The 19,883-nt window shown below is 42.6% G+C and overlaps 1 protein-coding gene and 1 non-coding gene across 6 annotated transcripts in view; both read left to right on the top strand.

The window, feature by feature from the left end:
• The first annotated feature begins 3,892 nt into the window (after positions 1–3,892).
• MTHFD1 (methylenetetrahydrofolate dehydrogenase, cyclohydrolase and formyltetrahydrofolate synthetase 1) overlaps positions 3,893–19,883 on the top strand; it is a 58,558-nt gene continuing 42,567 nt past the window's right edge. The window contains exons 1-3 of one of the 5 annotated variants that reach the window (XM_060004412.1): positions 3,925–4,042; positions 7,139–7,193; positions 15,666–15,750. In XM_060004412.1, the coding sequence (XP_059860395.1) occupies positions 15,703–15,750 (48 nt within the window). In that variant the 5' untranslated portion in view covers positions 3,925–4,042; positions 7,139–7,193; positions 15,666–15,702. The other 4 variants (XR_009518326.1, XM_060004410.1, XM_060004411.1 and 1 more) reach the window with 4 other exon arrangements.
• LOC132421499 (U6 spliceosomal RNA) lies at positions 13,285–13,391 on the top strand. Its single transcript, XR_009518743.1, has one exon. It is a non-coding gene; the product is annotated as a U6 spliceosomal RNA (small nuclear RNA).

Genomic DNA, 19,883 nt, shown 5'->3' with positions numbered 1-19,883 from the left:
AGTGGTTGAGAATACGCCTGCCAATGCAGGGGACACGGGTTCGATCCCTGGTCCGGGAAGATCCCACATGCAGTGGAGCAACTAAGCTCGTGCACCACAACTACTGAGCCTGCGCTCTAGAGTCCGTGAGCCACAACTACTAAGCCCACGTGCCGCAACTACTGAAGCCCACATGCCTAGAGCACGTGCTCCACAACGAGAGAAGCCACCGCAATGAGAAGCACACTCACTGCAACGAAGAGTAGCCCCCGCTTGCCACAACTAGAGAAAGCCTGCGTGCAGCAATGAAGACCCAACACAGCCAAAAAAAAAAAAAAAGGAAAAAGAAAATACTGATACTCTGACACTACCCCAAGTTCTGACTTAATTGGTCTGCAGTGGAGAGCCTAAGCACAAATATTTTAAAAAATCTACACAGGTAATTCTAGTGTGACTTTAGGGTTAAGAACGACTGTCCCCCTATCTTTATTTACATATGATAAAAATGAGGCAGGGATAAAATTAGTATTAATAGGAATGAGAGTAATAGTTTAATAACTAAACCAGGAAAATAAGAAATATCCGTTTTTTTCCCTCTAAAACTAGATTTTAAAAATTACATCCCCAAGCAGCAGAAACATAACTATGAACAAGACAGGAAATTTCTTATAAAGCTGAAATTCTGGTGGAAAAAGAAAAAGATAGTAAACAAGTATATAAATAGATAAAATCATTTTAGATAGTGTTCAGTGCTGTGAGTAAAATAAGCTAATGTATAGTAACAAGGAGGTAAGTGAGGGGGCAGTTTTTGATAATGTAATCAAAGAAGGCCTGGTTTGAATATATTAACATAAATCATATTATACATTTTACTGGATAACCTGCCTTGATCATTTAACAATTTGTGAAAGTTGCCTTACAGTGCATCTATAGTATATATCCATTGTTCATTTTTTTTTTTTGGTGGTACACGGGCCTCTCACTGTTGTGGCCTCTCCCGTTGCGGAGCACAGGCTCCGGACGCGCAGGCTCATCGGCCATGGCTCACGGGCCCAGCTGCTCCGCGGCATGTGGGATCTTCCCAGACCGGGGCACGAACCTGTGTCCCCTGCATCGGCAGGCAGACTCTCAACCACCGCGCCACCAGGGAAGCCCATATCCATTGTTCCTTTAACAACTTCATCCATCCTGATGGAGATTTTATTGTTTTTTACTATGTAAATTGATGCTGTGAGGAACACTTTTATACATGTATGTTTGTATATACGTGTAATTATTACTATAGGATGAATTCGTAAAAGTGGAATTACAAGATCAAAGAAAGCACACATTAAAATTTTGATAGATGTTATCAAATAACCCTCAAAATTTTTGTAAAAATGGAACTTCTGCAGAAAGGATACACAGTTTTTCAAGCAATTACCATTAACAGGATTTGAATAAAAATATTTTATCTTTCTATTCTCTGTGAAATGATCGGTTCTCAGTCTTTATCTTATTAGACCAACGTGCAATATACTTGGCAGAATTAGTTACCTCTTACTCCTGTGAAACTCTTCTTCACTTGTTGTCTAAGGCTGCATGCTCTTGGAGTTTTTTCTCATAACACGCTGGACTCTTCAATCTTCCTTCCTGGTTCCTCCTCATCTCTTTGAATTCTAAACATTGAAGTGTCATAGGAATCAGTCCTAGGTCCTCTCTCTACCTACACTCATTCTCTTCCTGGGCGCTCATGCAATCTCATGGATTTAACTATCGTATCTCTCGTTTATATGAATATCACTAAGACATCTGGATGTCTAAGAGGCATCTAAAAACATCTAAAAACTTATTTCATCTCTGTAATGGCAACTCCATCTACCAGTTGCTCAAACCAATCCCTTGCTTTTTTTTTTCTTACTCCCTACCTTCCTCTCTTTATTGAGGTTTCTGCTCAAGTCAGATTCCCCAGAGAAGCCTCTCTAAAACAGCACTCTCCTGCCTTCCACCACCATTCCCTATCCTCTTAGCTTGCCTATTTTTAAAAAATGCTAGGTCTCGATATCTAAAATTAGAGTACATATTTCTTTAATTGATCATTAGCTGATGTGGGGGGGGCAACTTTATTGGTTCACCGTGGTATGTCTAGCACCTAGAGCAGTGTCTTGTGTTGTTGACACAGTAGCTACTCAATAACTATCTGCTCAATGAATGAATGAATGAATTGTACAGGTCACATAGAGATATTATAGTTGAAAACCAGGCCTTTAAGTTGCAAAGGCAACATATTTGAAACATCCAGTTTGGGTCCTAATTTTAGGCACAGCTACGTATCTTTGACTAAGTTATCCTTCAAAGTCTATTTCTCCATCTGTAAATCGGGGTTTATGTCATCTTCCTCAGCAAACAAGAAGCTGTAGTCAATATCTATTTAATATTACAATCACAAAAGTTTCACTACCTGTAATTTTCCAGGAACATCTGATTCAGTTTTCGTCTTAATTTCAGTTGTCCAGGTATAACATAATGTTACGGTATGTATTCAGAAGTCCTTAACATTTTAAAGTTATTATACAGTTGGCCCTCAGTATTTTTGGGTTCCACATCCTCAGATTCACCCAATCCTGGGTCAAAAATTATTTTTTTAAAAAAAGTTCCAGGGGCTTCCCTGGTGGCGCAGTGGTTGAGAGTCCGCCTGCCGATGCAGGGGACACGGGTTCGTGCCCTGGTCCGAGAAGATCCCACATGCCGCTGAGCGGCTGTGCTCGTGAGCCATGGCCGCTGAGCCTGCGCGTCCAGAGCCTGTTGCTCCGCAACGGGAAAGGCCACAACAGTGAGAGGCCCGCGTACCGCAAAAAGATAAAAAAATAAATAAATAAAAGTTAAAAAAAGTTCCAGAAAGTTCCAAAAAGCAAAACTTGAATTTGCAGCATACCAGCACCTATTTATATAGCATTTACCCTGCATCAGTCATCTAGAGATTACTTATCTAGAGTAATCTCAGGAGTATGCATGGGAGTATGTGCTTAGGTTATATGTAAAAACTACGCCATTGTTTATAACGGACTTCAGCATTTGAGGATTTTAGTATCTGTGTGTCGGTCCTGGAACCAATCAGAAACTTGCAGGCCCTGTCCTAGCAAACACCCCGGCAGCCTTCCAAGAGGGAGGGGTGCCTGCCCCTGTCAGTCACTAGGCATCCAGTTTATGTAAGGCCCGCGTCCTTTCTCCAACCCCAGATCTGCGTGGGGGAATCTGGCAAAATCTAGACTCGCAAAGCTGACGACCTCCCCGTACTGGCCAACTTGGGGTTATCCACACCCTGAGGGAGCCACGCGGCGCTCCAGCTCCACTGGCCTGAAACAGCGGGCTGGGCTTCAACCATGGCGGAGTATCAGCTTCACCTGAGGAGATTTTTAAAGCAGTCAGAGGCGCCACCCAGACTGTCCGATTCAGTTTCGACACCAGTCTGACGGAACCTGGGAGCGAGAACGCCGGACGCTGCCCCACACTCCGCAGGCGTACCCCCTGCCGGCCAACCCGGGGCCCACCTAAGCTCCCCACGCGGGAGCCGAGCACAGCACTCCAGTAGAAGCCCCGCCCCCTCAGCCCACGCAGGCCTCCGGCGCCAGCCAAACTGGTCTCCCGCGAGACCGCCCCTTGGCTCCGCCCACTGCCCCGCCACCTAAAGGCTGGAATCGGGGGTGATTCCCTCTTCAGCTGCTTCCCTGCCCACACGATGGCGCATTCTCGCAAGGGTCCTTCCACCAGCCAATTATTTCCTCCATCCAGCCTTCCACAGAGTTTCCTCATCTTCCCGTGGCATTTCAGACCCTCTACTCTTCAGCTTTTCGCTGTCTAAGGGGCCTACGTCCGTCTGGACTGCGCACGCGCGCATCCATGACCGGGGGCGCACGCGCAGTAGCAGGGTCGGCCTGGGCAGTCGCTAAGCGCGTGTGTTGGGCAATCCCGCGCCGCAGTGGAGCGAGTCTAGCCTCGATTTTGTCGGTGTCCATTGTGGGCAGCGGACTTATATAGAGGTCATGGCGCCGGCGGAAATCCTGAACGGGAAGGTCATCTCTGCGTAAGGACCTGTCGTTGTTAGGGCGTGTTGGGCTGCCGGCAAGGGCTGTGAGCAGGGTGTGCAGGTCCCTAAGGACCCTTTTTTTTGTTTTTGCGGGAGGGAGACTTGGAGCCTAAGAGTCTGGCCAGCCGGGTGGAGAGGGGGGACATTGTCCTGAGCCCTTCACACCTGAAGGCCGGTTCCCTACAACCAAAGAAAGGGGCCTGGTGGCTGTGCCCGCTGGCTCCTATGCTTCTGGGACAAGTCCTCTTACTCACCCCGACGACTGTGCTCCCAGAAGTGCAGCTGCCAGACGAGAGAGTAGTTTGGGTTGTCTGCAGCATCCCAGTCAGAACTCAGAAATCCAGTTAATTCCCTTGCCCTGTAATTTGGAGGTAAGGAGACTGAGATTAGTGAGGTAACAAGGTTACAAGGCTGATTAGTGGCAGAGTCTCCTTCCAGACCATAGCTTTACCCACTGCACCAGAGTCATCATTTGCTAAGTGGAACCCACTAAACGTTTTCTTTTTCCGTCAATTTCATGCCCCTCTAACAGCTATCTCCTGTGTCCTGGTCCTAGATTTACTTTCTAGTTTGGCTCTTGAGTCCTGACAATATTTTCTATTCCTTTTGACCTCTGCCATTTCTACCCTATGGGAAGTCTGAATGCTTCGCTAGTGTATATGATTGCCAGACTTAATTCCCTGGGAGTAACACCTGGCTGTTTTTTGTCTGGGAGGTGACTGGTGGGGAAAGATGAAAGTAGAAGGGGAAAGGATATATTTTGTGTGATCCACCTGGAGGTTGCTCTTGGGACCTTGGACCTCACCAGTTATTTGGTAACAACTGTAGCTGGCAACAATAATTGCCCCATGAAGCCCTAATTTTGTGAGCAGAGGTTTTTGAGTGAATTATAGAGTCATTGGCAGTGAAACCCTCCTTGAGTTTCCTGGAAGATAGAGATGGTGGACAAAGAAGGTGAGATGTAAATTAGATGGTGGTGAATCTTTCACATTGGTGAGGAGGAACCCCAAACGTTTACATTAGAAATCACAATACGTACATCTGAGTGCTTTTCTGCATGTGGTTTGCTAAACTGCATTGTTTGTGCTTGACCTTCGTTTTTTGTTTGCTTATATTTCAAACCCAGTCACTTAATCAGTGGCTTTTCTTGGTAAAATCTTCTTTTTAGAAAGACTGGTTGTGAAGAGATAGTTTAGGTTTGCTTCTTGGCAGGCTACTGAGAATAGGTGCTTACTGGATATGTTTTGGTTGAGTGGGGAGCAAGTTAAATATACTTGTAAGCTCCATAAGGACAAATACATGCATTGTCTTATTTGTGTCTATATCCAAAACACCTAGAAACCTTCTTTCACTCCTTACTAGTTTTGTGGCATTAAGCAAATTAGCTATCCTCTGTGCCAAAATTTTCTCAAATGTAAAATAAAGATAATATCTAGGCCATTGAATTGTTAGGAGAATTAAATGAGTTCCTAACTGAAGAGCATTTAGAATTGTTCCTGGTACATAATAAGTGTTCAGTACAAGTTAGCTGTTAAAGGTTAGTAATTAGTTAATGTATACAGAGATGATTGATTCATTATCTCTTTGACAGTGATAGTTGCTTAGATTCATTCCGTTTTTTTTAAAAAATATTTATTTATTTATTTGGCTGCGCCAGGATCTTCATTGCCACCTGCGGGGTCTTCGTTGCGGCATGCAGGATCTTTAGTTGCAGCATGTGGGATCTAGTTGCCTGACCAGGGATCGAACCCAGGTCCCCTGCATTGGGAACGTGGAGTCTTAGCCACTGGACCACCAGGGAAGTCTGGCCTTGAGATCTATTTCAATGGTTCTCAACATTAGCTACAGATTAAAATCACCTTGGGAGCTTTTTGTTTTTGATATTTCTTTTTATTTACATATGAATACATACAGAAAAGTGCAACTGTCGTCAGTGTAGAGCTCAATGAGTTTTTCATTACTGAACTTGAGTAGCACCCAGTAAGAAATGACATTGTTGGCATTCCAGAAGCCCCTCTCTCACTCCCATCCCATCACCATCCCCAACAAAGGTAATCACTATCCTGACTTCCAACACTGCAGATTAGTATTGCCTGGTTTTGAACTTTATATAAATGACATCATACAGTATAAAGTCTTCTGTGTCTGGCTTCTTTCAGTCAATGTTGTGTTTCTTAAATTATTTCATGTTGCAGGTAGTTGTAGTTCATTTACTCTCATGGCTGTTTTGTATTCTATGTGAATATGCCACTATTTGCTTATCCATGGACATTTTGGTTTCTAGTTTTGGGTGATTATGAATAGTGCTATGAGCATTCTTTCATATGTCTTTTCATGGAACATATAATATATACCTTTCTGTTGGTTACATCCCTAAGAGTAGAATTGTGGAGTAATAGGACATATATATGAGCAGTTTTATATAAGTAGAAATTGCCAATCTTTTCCAAGGTAGTTTTACTAAATTATATTCATAGGAAGCGTCAATGCTTGGTACCACACAGACTGATTTAATTGGAATTTCTAGCAATAAGCCACTGGACTCAGTATTTTAAAAATCTTTTAAAAGCTCATTGTTTGATTCTAATGCATCTTGAAGCCTTAACTCTTTTTTTTTTAATATTATTTTTTTATTTACTTGGTTGCGCTGGGTCTTAGTTGCGGCACACGGGCTCCTCAGCTGTGGCATGCGAACTTAGTTGTGGCATGCATGTGGCATCTAGTTCCCTGACCAGGGATTGAACCCAGGCCTCCTGCATTGGGGCCACAGAGTCTCAACCACTGTGCCACCAGGGAAGTCCCTAAAGCCTTAATGCTTAAGTCCAAGTTTCATCAATGAGGAGGAATAGGGCAGTGATTTGGTGGCAGGTACTGAAAGCATTCTCTGGAAATGACTGTTCCAGGTACTGTTCCTCTCCCTTGTTGGCTCAGAAGTAACATAGCTAACCTTTTACAGTGCCCTGTGGTTGAGCAATCAATTGAACTAATTGATACTAGTTCCTACTAACACAATTCATAAACAAGCACCAAGACTAAGGATTTTGTGCTTACCGAAGATTTTTCTTTAATGTGCTTATAAAATGGCTCTTTCAGATGCTGCCACAGCTTGGCACCTTGACCTTCATGGAGAGCTTGACTCCAGGAGCAGGTAGAGCTCACAATTCCTCAGAGAAGAGGAGCTCTGGAACGGGAGACGGCCTGCTTGGTTGATGAAGTAGTGCAGCCCCTCAGCTCCCCATGCTGAGGCTGCAGCAGGCAGCTGACCCTTGGCCATGGCCCTGGGGGAATCCTGAACAAGAAGGTGGTTCTTAGAGCTTGAGCAGGTTGGGCTGCAGGTAGAAGGTCTGGGCAGGGTGTCCCTACCTTCCTCTTTTACTAGGCCAGGGACACTCTTGAGAGGAAAGGTAAGTGAACTTCTTGCATTGCAGCCAGGGATCCTGGAGTCAAAGGGAAGGGTCCCTCATTCCCCAGATTTGCAGGTCAGCTTCGTTGTTTGCCACCACTGTTGGGCCTCTCTGGGGACCAATTTGCAAGCCTTCAAGCTCCCTGGGCAGTTTCTTGTCTGATGTAGTATATGAATTGTAAAATTTCTTCCTTGAGGGAGGAAGGATGGGGCAAGTCAAGAATTCCACAGTCAGAATTTCTCTAAAATCTAGTTCACTGCCCATCCTATCCTGCAAGCTGAGGAAATAGTTGAGGCAAGAAAAGTGTTGTGATTTGGCCAAAGGTTACTTGGCTGGTTAATGGCAGAGACTCAATTAGAACCAAGGTCTTAACCCAGTACATGGTGCTTCTTACTTTGTCAGGCACTTACTACTTTTGCTAAAAGGAATTTCATAAACTAATTTTTTTTTCTTTATAGCAGTCTTCCTCTTGCCGTGTTTCCCATTCTGCTGAGAAGGCCATCCCTGACTTTTCTCTACTTTTATTTATTCTCCCTTTATATCTTTCTGGTAGCCAGGACTGGACAAAATTCATCATTCCAGATTCCTTCTCTGCCTATGGGAAACCTGGATCTAGTTGCCAATTGTGTCCCTTTGGAAGGAACACTTCCATTTCTTCCTTAGGGGAGTTCCAAGGTTATAGCCTGGATTTGAAAATTGGGGGAGATCTGAGGGTTAGGGACAAATATCTGTTTTTGGATATTTATTCACTTAATAAATATCTGTGTGCCTCCTATATGCCGGGCACTCTTCAAAGCCACGAGACTATAACAGTCAACAAAACAGCCCACATCCCTACCCTCGTGGAGTCTCTTGTCCTGATACGTAGAGACAGATGGTAAAATTGGTAAAACAGAATGTAAGGTAGTGAGAAATGCCAAAGAGAAAACCAGAGCAGGGAAGAGGGACAGATTTCTGAGGCATGGGGGTTATAATTTTGAATATGGGAATTAAGCTCATACTCATTGTGAAAGGAACTTCTGGGCGAAGATTTGAAGGAGGCGGGGCCGTGAGCCTGCCAATGTAAGAGGGTTCCTGACCAAAAACACAGCCTGTGCCATGGACCTTTGACCTCACCAGTTATTAAATGACTGCTTTGGGGTCAGCAGTGATGGCCTCCGAGAAGCTGAAGGTGAGTAGAAGGGCTGAGGGAAAGAGCACCGATGGTGGTGAGAGCCTACCCTGGCTTAAGGGAGGACCTCCTAAAGAGATTATACAAAGGCAGGGGTGGAAAATAGTGTCAGAAGAACTGCCCTGATTTGGCTTTTAGACCAGAAACCACAATTCTTATATACGTGTGCTTTTCAGAGTGGGGCCTGCTAAGTGTTGTGTGATTTGTTTGACCTTTCCTTCTGTTTGTTTGCTATAGTTGAGCCTGCTCCCTCCATGGGTGGCATTTTTCTTGATTAAGTCTTTTAGAAAGACTGAAGAGACAGATGGTTTGCCACTTGTCAGGCCACTGAGAGAAGGTGCTCTGAGTTGTGGGTTGAGCAGAGCGGGTTGGTGTGTTTGTAACACAGCTCCCTGTGGGTGGTATCCCCAGAGCTAGTCACAGTGCTTCTCCCTCCTCCAGAATCAGGGGGTGACTTAGTTTACCTACTTGTGCCTTAGCTTCCTCATCTATATGTTGGCCACCTAATTCACAAGGTTGTTAAAATTGAATGAGTCATGACTTGTAAAGCATTTAGAGCAGTCTCTGGCACATAGTTAAGTTGTAATAAATTGGTACTTAGAGAGTACCTGCTGAATAAGCAAGTGATGTTTGTGTTTATCCAAGCTTTATCTGCGGCAGCTGGCTTATTATCTTGAGCCTTAAAATTAGAATGTATCCTATTGTTCAAAGATAAAAATGGAACCATGACTATATGTTTAGCTACAGGGTTAGAAGAACTATTTTCTGTAAAAAGAGTTTGCTCACCACAGTGAAGTTGATAAGCTTTTCATTTTGTCCTGTAGACAAAGTACCTGAAGGCCTTTTTGTGCTTAAAACGATTTGCCTGTAATGAGCTCCAAAGTGTGGGCCTTTCTGAAGGTCCATGGAACCTTGACTGTCAAAGCTGGCTTCACTCTGGGAGCCTGTGCAGGAGAGCAAGTGAGAGTTCCTGAGAGTGGGACCTTCTGCTGGCCACCCAGCCAGGCTATTGGATGTGTTGCTATTGTGAATAGTGCTGCTATGAACATAAGGGTGCATGTATCTTTTTGAATTATAGTTTTGTCCAGATATATGCCCAGGAGTGGGATTGCTGGATCATTTGGCAACTCTATTTTTAGTTTTTTGAGGAACCTCCATGCTGTTTTCCATAGTGGCTGCACCAATTTACATTCCCACCAATAGTGCAAGAGGGTTCCCTTTTCTCCACACCCTCTCCAGCACTTATTGTTTGTAGATTTTTTGATGATGACTATTCTGACTAGTGTGAGGTGGTACCTCATTGTAGGTTTGATTTGCATTTCTCTAATAATTACCAATGTTGAGCATCTTTTCATGTGCCTGTTGGTCATCTGTATCTCTTCTTTGGAGAAATGTCTGTTTAGGTCTTCTGACCGTTTTTTTGATTGGGTTGCTTGTTTTTTATTGAGTTATGTGAGTTGTTTATATATTTTGGAAATTAAGCCCTTGTTGGTTGCATCATTTGCAAATATGTTCTTCAACAAGGACGTAATTTAATCTTTTTTTTTTTGCGTTATGTGGGCCTCTCACTGTCGTGGCCTCTCTCGCTGCGGAGCACAGGCTCCGGATGTGCTGGCTCAGTGGCCATGGCTTATGGGCCCAGCCGCTCCGCGGCATGTGGGATCCTCCCGGACCGGGGCACGAACCCGTGTCCCCTGCATCGGCAGGTGGACTCCCAACCACTGCGCCACCAGGGAAGCCCTAATCTTTTAATTTGACTTAACTAACTAGGAATTTGAAATATATGCCTTTCTTGGAACACTAGGTGGCCTCAATTGTTTTTACAAGGAACTACATGTTAAGTTTTTCAGAAAATTTGAAGAATTTTTTAGCAGTGTAACAGTTGTAATGAAACATAAAACAGCAAATGAACAAAATGAAAATAAAGCAGATGAAATCAGACATTTGTGTTGTACTGCATTGTAAAATCTTATAACAACAGTCTCCTTGTGGGGGTGGGGGAGGGTGAGAAATGTCTGTCCTTGTTTAGAATAGCCCTGCATGTTGAAGATGAATGTTCTTGATTTTTCTCTGATTAGTTACTTAAAGGCCTATTCTGTGGACCCTTTTTTTTTTTAATTAGTTTATTTATTGGCTGCATTGGGTCTTCGTTGCTGTGCGCGGGCTTTCTCTAGTTGCATTGAGCGGGGGCTACTCTTCGTTGCCGTGCGCTGGCTTCTCATTGCAGTGGCTTCTCTTGTTGGGGAGCACAGGCTCTAGGCGTGTGCACCTCAGCAGTTGTGGCACGCGGGCTCTAAAGCACAGGCTCAGTAGTTGTGGCTCACGGGCTTAGTTGCTCCGCGGCATGTGGGATCTTCCCGGACCAGGGCTCGAACCCATGTCCCCCGCATTGGCAGGCGGATTCTTAACCACTGCGCCACCAGGGAAGTCCCCTCTGTGGACCTTTTGAAGATCACTTGCAAATTCCTCTAAGCCTGTGCTACATTTCAGTGTTTGTTGACTGGGCAACTTTTTTCCCGTCATGTAGATTTCTTAGCCATGTAGCTAAATACCCATTACTGCCTCCTTTTCCTACCTGTAGCTTCTGTTGAAATGTCCTTGTTACATTTTATTTTAGCAATACTTTTTTTTTCTCAATCATAAAATGTCCAAAATTTGAAAATAGGCCATTATGTAAAACAGAATGAGTTGGAATTCATAGTGGACTTTTTGAGGAATAATTGTGCAAGACTTGAGGCAAGAGATCTGGGTGACTGTTAGAGATACTAGGCTCTGACTAGGACTCTTCAAGGGTGATGCGGTTCTGTAGGGATGTACACCTTTGACTTTTGTTGACTAGGCTCTTTGACAACTATATGTGGGAGAAGTCAACTTGGAGAAAACTGATAGTCACGCAAATAACTCTTATCCATAGAGATTCAAACAAATTTTGACAGGTTGAACTATAAATGATTTCCACTGTGATTTTTGCACCTTAGAAAAGATAACCGCAAACATTGCATTTTATTGGCCAGTAGCAGGGTTTCTCATCCTTGGGCACTATTAACATTTGGGCTGGACAATTCTTTGTTGTCCTTTGTCCCGTGCATTGTAGGATATGTGATTGTATCCCTAGCCTCTACCCACTAGATACCAGTAGCAACTTAGTTAAAACTGCATCTGTGTCTGTTCATGTTTGATTAGCTATGACTATTTTACTAGTATCTGTCCATCAGGACCAGAGAGACTTCAATGGTTTACTGCTACTTGGTCCTGCTACCTTCATTGGCACTCTTGTACTGATTTCTCCTACATCAAGATTGAGATATGTCTTCCCTTAGATTTTAGAGAATGTTGATGGAAGATGGTGTGACTGGCATGTGTAGTTCTATTCAGGGATCAGGGGTGTTTCTCCACATGCCCACTTCTGCCTCACTTTGCCCCCAGAATCTTTACCAGGATGGTATAACTCATGGGGCCGAGGATAGAAATGGGAGGCATCTGCAATTCAAGGAAGTTTCTGTTTATTTAGGAGGTTTCAGTGATTCGAAAGTTGTTCCATTATAGCATTTATACTTTCTGGAAATGAGCTATAAAAATTAAAGGGGTTCCCACCATTTAATTCATCACAGCTCTATGACCCTAAAATAAACATAGACGAGGGAGGGAGTATTAATTTTTCTCTCCATGTTCTTCTTCTGTAGTTTCTTCAACTTCAGACACACCTGACACTTGGCTTTTGTTATTCCACTTTTTGTTTTAAGGTGCTTCAGTTAGTGGCCAACCAAGAAAACCGGGCAGGAAAAAAATTTTAAGGGACTTAACAGAGACGTAATTACAATTGTCTTGATTTTTTTTCTTTTTTCCTCACCAGGGCAGAAAATTTTCCACTGGTTGCTTTAGTGTTCTGGGCTGTCTAGTTCTTGCTGATTGTGGCTTAAAATGAGACTTAAAAATGTCTCATTGCTATTCTGGTCATGTCTCAGAGGCCCAAGTGTTAGCTTTTAAACAAATCTTTGTAGTTGGAAGAATATCCCTGCTAATGCAACTTTTAAAACAGTCCTGCTTCTTAGAAAAAGTTTAAGGGAGTCAGTATAACTGATCTCAAGCTATAATCTTTTTTAGGGGAAAAAAATGCATACTTAGACCCATTTAAATTATAGCATAGAAAATACAGAACATTTTGTTCTTTGCTCTTAACCTACTGGGCTGAAACAACATTTTCCACCTATACCACCTTGTAGTACTGAGTTCCTGTAGCTTGCTACCTGCTGGGTGTAAGTATTATTTTTATTTGTCCCTAGATTCCTTCCTTGGGTCTCAAATGCTTACTTATTCTACAATCCTTATAAGATTTGGTAAATAAATTCACTGTATCAGTATGAAGTCTGCTCTGTTCTTAAAGTATTTGTAGTTGTCCGTCTTCCCAGCTCCATTTCACATACCCCAAAACCTGAGAGTCATCTGTAGCCCTGGCATTTCCTCTGTGTTTCATGTTTAGTGTATCTAGAATACATCTGCTTCTTGCCAGCTTACCACTGATACCTTAATCCAAGCCACCATCACCTCTGGCCTGGATTTTGCAATTGCAGTGACTTCTTGCTGCTGTCCCTGATTCTCACCATTCCCTCTCGGGTCTGTTCCCAATTCAGCAGCCAGAATAATCCTTTAAAAATGTAAGTCCAGGGCTCACTTTGGCAGCACATATACTAAAATTGGAACGATACAGAGAAGATTAGCATGGCCCCTGTGCAAGGATGACATGCAAATTCATGAAGTGTTCCATATTCTTGGTGCTGATGAACCTAGTTGCAGGGCAGGAATAAAGAGGTAGACGTAGAGAATGGACTTGAGGACATGGGGTGGGAGGGTGAAGCTGGGGTGAAGTGAGAGTAGCATCGACATACATACAGTACCAAATGTGAAATACATGGGTGGTGGGCAGCAGCAGCATAGCACGGGGAGATCGGCTCGGTGCTTTGCGATGACCTAGAGGGGTGGGATAGGGAGGGTGGGAGGGAGGCTCAAGAGGGAGGGGATGTGGGGACATGTGTATGCATATGGCTGATTCGCTTTGTTGCGCAACAGAAACTAACACAGTATTGTGAAGCAATTATACTCCAATAAAGATCTATTTTTAAAAAAATGTAAGTCCAATCATGTTAGCCCTGTTGAAAACCCTCTAATGGCTTCCCATCACATTTCAAATAAATGACTGTATACCTCATTTGATTACTGCTTCCCCTTGGGCCTCAATTACCCACTCAGAGCCTTTGCACTTGCTGTTCTTTCTGTAAATTGGCCCTGGGAAAGCCACCCGACCTGACTGCTTAGAGCCTGTGTCTACATCTGTGAGCAGGGATAAGAAAGCTTTTTCTCCCTCACGTACTTCAGAGGGTTATTGAGAGTCTCAGACGTGTTCAGTTCTTCTCACTGTTCTGTCTCCTTACTGTCTCACATTGTGCCAGGAATGGTGGGCTCTTTACCCCCACCCCCACCCCAAACCGTGGGTTTTGTTTGGGTCTAGAGGGTTAAGGAGAAGCAGTGGAAACCTTTGCTTAGCACTTTGTGATCATACAGTGGTTGGGGGAAGGAAGGGGAGAGGAGAGAGTGGAGTCTGGAAACTTGGCCCCTGGGAGAGACAGACCTTCTGCAGCTCCCCGGGCAGCACTTTTGATCATCATGCAGGAGAAACAGCTGTGGCTGGAACTGCTGGGGAGTTTCAGTGGCAGCCTAGGGAAAACTTGGCAGCTATAGTATCTCCTGTTATCTTGTGTCAGGGCAGAATTGTGGCCTCTGTTCAGGTCAGAGCCCAGTAAAAGGAAATCCAACAGTCCATTAATACTTCTTCTGAACGATACGATTTATAGAATACTGATTTGAAAAAACAAGTCTATTAGCTTAGAAGATTTTGAAGTCTTCGGTATGACTTCTTGTATCGTTCAACATTCTTACCGTTTACTAGGCTAATACACATAATCTGTTTTTGTGACTCCTGTGCCTTTTTATGCCAGATATTTGTCAAGTGTGGAGAACTGGGGAAGGGAGTAACCAAATTAGGATGAGGGAAGAGATGCTTGCTAATGTCCGGGTATATTTGTTTGTCAAGTGTGGTTAGGATGAAAAAAGATAAATGACAAAACTGGTTCTTCAGGAGAGACAGATCCTGTTCAAGTTAATAACTGTATCGTAACTGGACAAGGTTGGACTACTTTGAATGTTTACTTATAGATGTAATATAATTAATTGATGTCTTATTGTATTGTTGAGAGTTGTGTGTTAGTAAGTTGATGTATCTTCGTTTCACAAGAGGTTATACTTTCAACCTTGAGTAAGGAAAATTCTTTTGTGAATTAGGATATAATTTGTAAATTCATATTGAATTCAGAGTGGGATTCATTGATTTATCATTCAGCCTTATGTGGATACCCTGTGATCATCTTACTAGGTAGGGTAGGTTGAGCAGAAGGTGTGAGCTTGAGTTCTTTCCCGCAAACGTTTTTCCTACAGCACCTGAAGAGTGGAAAGGCTGAAAAAGATGAGGATTAGCAGCCTTCCAGAAGTGCTGGTCCAAGTTTTTATTTGTTCACTGTATGATTTTGAATGGCATCAACTAGTATTTTTTTTAATTATTTTTAATATTATATTGGAGTTAATTGATTTACAATGTTTCAGTTTCATGTGTACAGCAGAGTGATTCAGTTATACATATACGTGTATCTATTCTTCAGATTCTTTTCCCATTTAGGTTATTACAGAATATTGAGTAGAGTTCCCTGTATTATACAGTAGGTCCTTGTTGATTGTCTATTTTATATATTCAACTAGTATGTTTTAAACTGGCCCATACCCCATGGCCCAGTCAGTGTCAATAAGAGTTAGAAAAGTTCCATGTCTACTTGAGGCCTGGAAAATTGATGGGTGGTACAGGGTACATATTATATCAGATAATGTCTGTTAATTAAGGTGTTTTTAATTTAAAAGAGAAATACGTCCAGTAATACACATTGCTTATTTGTGGCTTGAAACATTAAATGTTAACTCCAATTTTTTCCTGTTTCTCTAGGCAAATAAGGGAGAGACTGAAGAACCAAGTCATTCAGATGAAGGAGCAAGCACCTGGTTTCACACCAGGTCTGGCAATTTTACAGGTATTGTGATAGTGTATTTCTACTAATATCTTTCTTCCTTTCTCAATCTCTCGATAGCATTTAAGACAACAGGCACATCAAAGCGCTTCCTCTTTTTTTTTGGCTTCTGTGAAACCTCAGACCTTTTCAGTTTCTCTTTGCAGGCTCCTCCTCTTCAGCTCAACTTCTATGTGTTGGCCTGTCCTGGCCCTCTGCTGTTCTCTGTGGGTACCTTTCCCTAATCCAGTATCTCTTGACCTTTGGTCTTAGGACCGCTTTACACCCGTAAACTTTCGTTTATATGGATTTATCCATTGATATATACTATTTAGAAATTAAAACTAAGAGTTTTAAAGACATTTGTATATTTTAAAATGCCAAGAGTAAGCTCACTGTGTGTTAGCATAAGTAACATTTTTATGACAAAGTAACTTTCAGAAACAAAATTGAGTGAGAAGAGGGGCATTGTTTTACATTTTTGCAAAACCCTGTACTGTCTGGCTTAATCGAAGACAGCTGGATTCCCATCTACTTCTATATTCAGTCTCTTGCTATGCTGGTTTGATTGAAATATATGGAGAACATCTGACCTTATACAGATGTATGGTTGTAAAAGGAAGAGTTCTTTTAATAGTCTTCCCAGATAGTTGTGGATATTTTTCTTTAATACTATAAGGACTCAGTAAGTAAAGTTTTTAAAAGGTAGTTGCAGTGTGGACTCTGAAACTGTTATCAGTGAACTTTCATACTTTGTTAAATCAAAATCTTGTTTCATGTTGCAGTTTGAATGGCTATTTACCTGTGTCTGGTTTTGTTATGTCCTTCATTCCCCATTTGGGAAATAATGGTTCACTGAATTGTGCAGGTCTTCCAAATGTTAACACGTTTCATTATGCAATATTTAAAAATCATAATCATTAATATCACCAACAAACTTATCAGAAAAGTCTTTAAGTGTTGAGAAGTTGTCAAGCTCACAGGAGTACGTAAATACCAATTTTTGCTTGAAAGCTCAAATTTTGTCATTGGTAATTAATACTATTACTTATTTTCCTTGAAGTAGCAGGCTCACTTTATCCAATTTTGAGAAAATATTTGCCAAATATTCAAGCCCAAATAATCATTATTTGTCAGTTGTTCTTTTAAGTAAAGATGGTGTTCCATTTAAAAATTTGCTAGCTCTGCTTGCAAGGCAAGAAAGCTCAAGTGCCTTTCCTGGTGACAACCACTTCTGTATGTGGCAGAAGTGCTTTGTGATTGCTTCCCCATTCTTTATGCAGAATATTAAAAAGACATGTACTCAAGGGTCAATGTTTAATAAAAATAATTTTTACTGCTTCATCAAGAGCACTTCTAAGTGAAATTGGTGTCTTTTTTTTTTTAACTGAGACTGTGTGACTAGTACAGGTTGGTGCCATTGTCTTGATTTAGTGCTAAGTCATCAGCAGTCTTACACAGCCTAACTTGTGCAGCCTCAATACAGATGTCAATACAGTGAAAAAGGCAAATGACATCATAGTATTATGGCACTCGCAAATCTTCTGAAAGGGTGTTGGGGTTCCGGCAAAAGTGTGTGAACCGCACTTTGGGAACCATTGCCTTACGCAGTTTTATCTGACCCCAGATATCAGCTGTAGGTCAGGAACTTGTAAACCTGGATCTCTTCTGGTTCTAGGCTCTTGGCTTCTAGGACATCACTCCTTCTCTAATCTTTTTTGCTTGTTGTTCCTGATACCTTCCTGATACCTAGACCACTCGAATACCTCAACGCTCAGCCCTCAGACTTCTTTTCTACCTTATTTTTTCCCTAAGTGAGCTCCCCCAGTCCCATAGCTACATGGGAGAATACTTCCTATCTGAGGTTTCTTTCAAGAGCTCCAGATTCATCCAGTAAGAGGCCTTCAATAAATAGGCAGGAGGTATTTAATAAATATGTGTCATATGGCCAGATGTACAAATGAATGTTTGAAGGGTTGATTGGGATGACAGGAAACTGATAGCTTGCATTTGAAATTCCCTTCAGAAACACCTGCTTTCTCACTTCACATTTCTCTCTGTATGTATGTCTCCATGTATATCATTTAATCCCTTGCTAAGTTTCTGTTCCATGTTCATCAAGAATTTCAGAGTGAATAGTACTTAAATATTTTCCCCCATTGCTATTCATCATCCGAGAGGCCTTAGTTGAGAAGAAAAGCACAGAAGGCCTGTTGTTCTGCCTGGTATGTCCTGTGCTGTGGTGGATTTTCCATTTTTGCAAATTACTAAGAATCGAAGGTATATGTTGTGGGTGTCCACTTGGTACTTTTGTGGGACCAGTTATTTCTTGGCTTATTCTTGTGAATTGTTTGTTGTAGGATGAGTAAATGTCGTAGACAAGAAATCTGTTTCTGTAAACCTTTTTGTAGCAATATCGAGGGGTATTTTTTCCTGCTTTTTAAAAATTGACTTCCAAACTCCTATTTTAAATTTATTGATTGCAAAGTGTTTTTGTTACATAAACACTGTTCTGCAGCTTGTCTCTTATGTCCTTGCAATAAAACAGTGGTAGAATATATTAATCTTGTACTTTAGCACCAGAATCAACATCTTTCTATGATGCAAGGCTCACAGATTATGTTGTAACCACATCTGTGCCACCTCAGACCTCTTGTTTTTTTCCATCCTGGTGACAGGCACCACCATTTTCCCACACACTCAAACTAGAAACCTGAGCCGTCTCTTTTGGGCATCTCCCTGCTTTCTACATCCCCTTAGGGACTAAGGTACTATTGGTAATGCCTCTCATAAGCTCTTGGGATATCGTCCCTTCTTTTGATTTCTACTGCTCCCTCCCTCTGGGCCACTGGTCAGCTGCTTACAGGCTTCTGATCTGGATGTTTTCAGTCCTTTTAACTGCAAATGTAGCCCTTGTCAAAATGCAAATCTGATCACAATCCATCCAGCTACACCCACTCTCCCCATCCTTTACAGAGGGAACAACAGTACTGCTTATGTAGAGTGACTGCTGTAGTTCAAATGATTTGTATATATTACTAGTGGTTCTGATTTTTATACTACCCCTGCAAGATGGGAGCTGTATGAAACCGAGCAGGACCCTCCCTGGTACAAATCCTTCCTGTGTCCCCCATATCTTGTTTGTTGGAAATAGGCTTCATTCAGCCTCCTTGACCTTCCCTGAGTTCCATAGGACAGATTCAAACAGTTGCTAATCAGGGAAGGGAGGGGATGCAAAAACATGGGAGGAACAGTCTAGAAATAGTGGTGTAGCACAGCCTTGGGGCAGGGTCCTAGTTCCTCCTCAGGGAATATACATAACAATATCTTTGAGTTCTTCTGCAGAACTGAGACCCCCAGGTGGAGGATGGCAACTACAGGCCGAGCATAAGATTCCTGGAATACAGCCCTGTTACCTCACCATCAACCAATCAAAAGAAAGTCATATACCCTGTAGCCCTCAACCCAAATTTTGCCTATAAAAGCATTTCCCTCAAAACCATCAGGGAGTTTGGGGTTTTAGAGTACAAGCCACCCATTCTCCTTGCTTGGCCCTGCAATAAACCTTTCTTTGCTCCAAACTCCGACATTTCAGTTTGTTTGGCCTCACTGTGCCTGGAGCACCCTAACTGGTGTTCAGTAACAGTAACTGGTGGTCAGAGATCTTGGGTAGCTTGCCCAAAGCCACAGACATGAAGGTACTGAGTCTGGATACGAACCCAGCTCTATCTGTCTCCAAAATCAATTTGCTTTTCCCATTCGTTTTCCTAATTCATTAGCATTGTATTAAGGATATTCAGGATCTGGTCCAGGCATATATACCTACAAGTTGGAATTTCTTTTAAAACAGCGGACTGATAACTTACAAATAGTTAAATATTTAATGGAAATTAAGACTTGGCTTTTCATCACAAGAGATACAAATGATGGACTTCCCTGGTGGCGCAGTGGTTAAGAATCCGCCTGCTAATGCAGGGAACATGGGTTTGAGCCCTGGACTGGGAAGATCCCACATGCTGCGGAGCAACTAAGCCTGTGTGCCACAACTACTGAGCCTGTGCTCTGGAGCCCACGAGCCACAACTGTTGAAGCCCACACACCTAGAGCCCATGCTCTGCAACAAGAGAAGCCACCACAATGAGAAGCCCATGCACCAC

The sequence above is a fragment of the Delphinus delphis genome, chromosome 2, assembly GCF_949987515.2.
Source record: "Delphinus delphis chromosome 2, mDelDel1.2, whole genome shotgun sequence".
In the NCBI taxonomy this organism is placed as follows: Eukaryota; Metazoa; Chordata; class Mammalia; order Artiodactyla; family Delphinidae; genus Delphinus; species Delphinus delphis.
The sequence above is the reverse complement of the archived record's forward strand: the minus strand, read 5'-3'. Positions and strand labels throughout refer to the sequence as shown.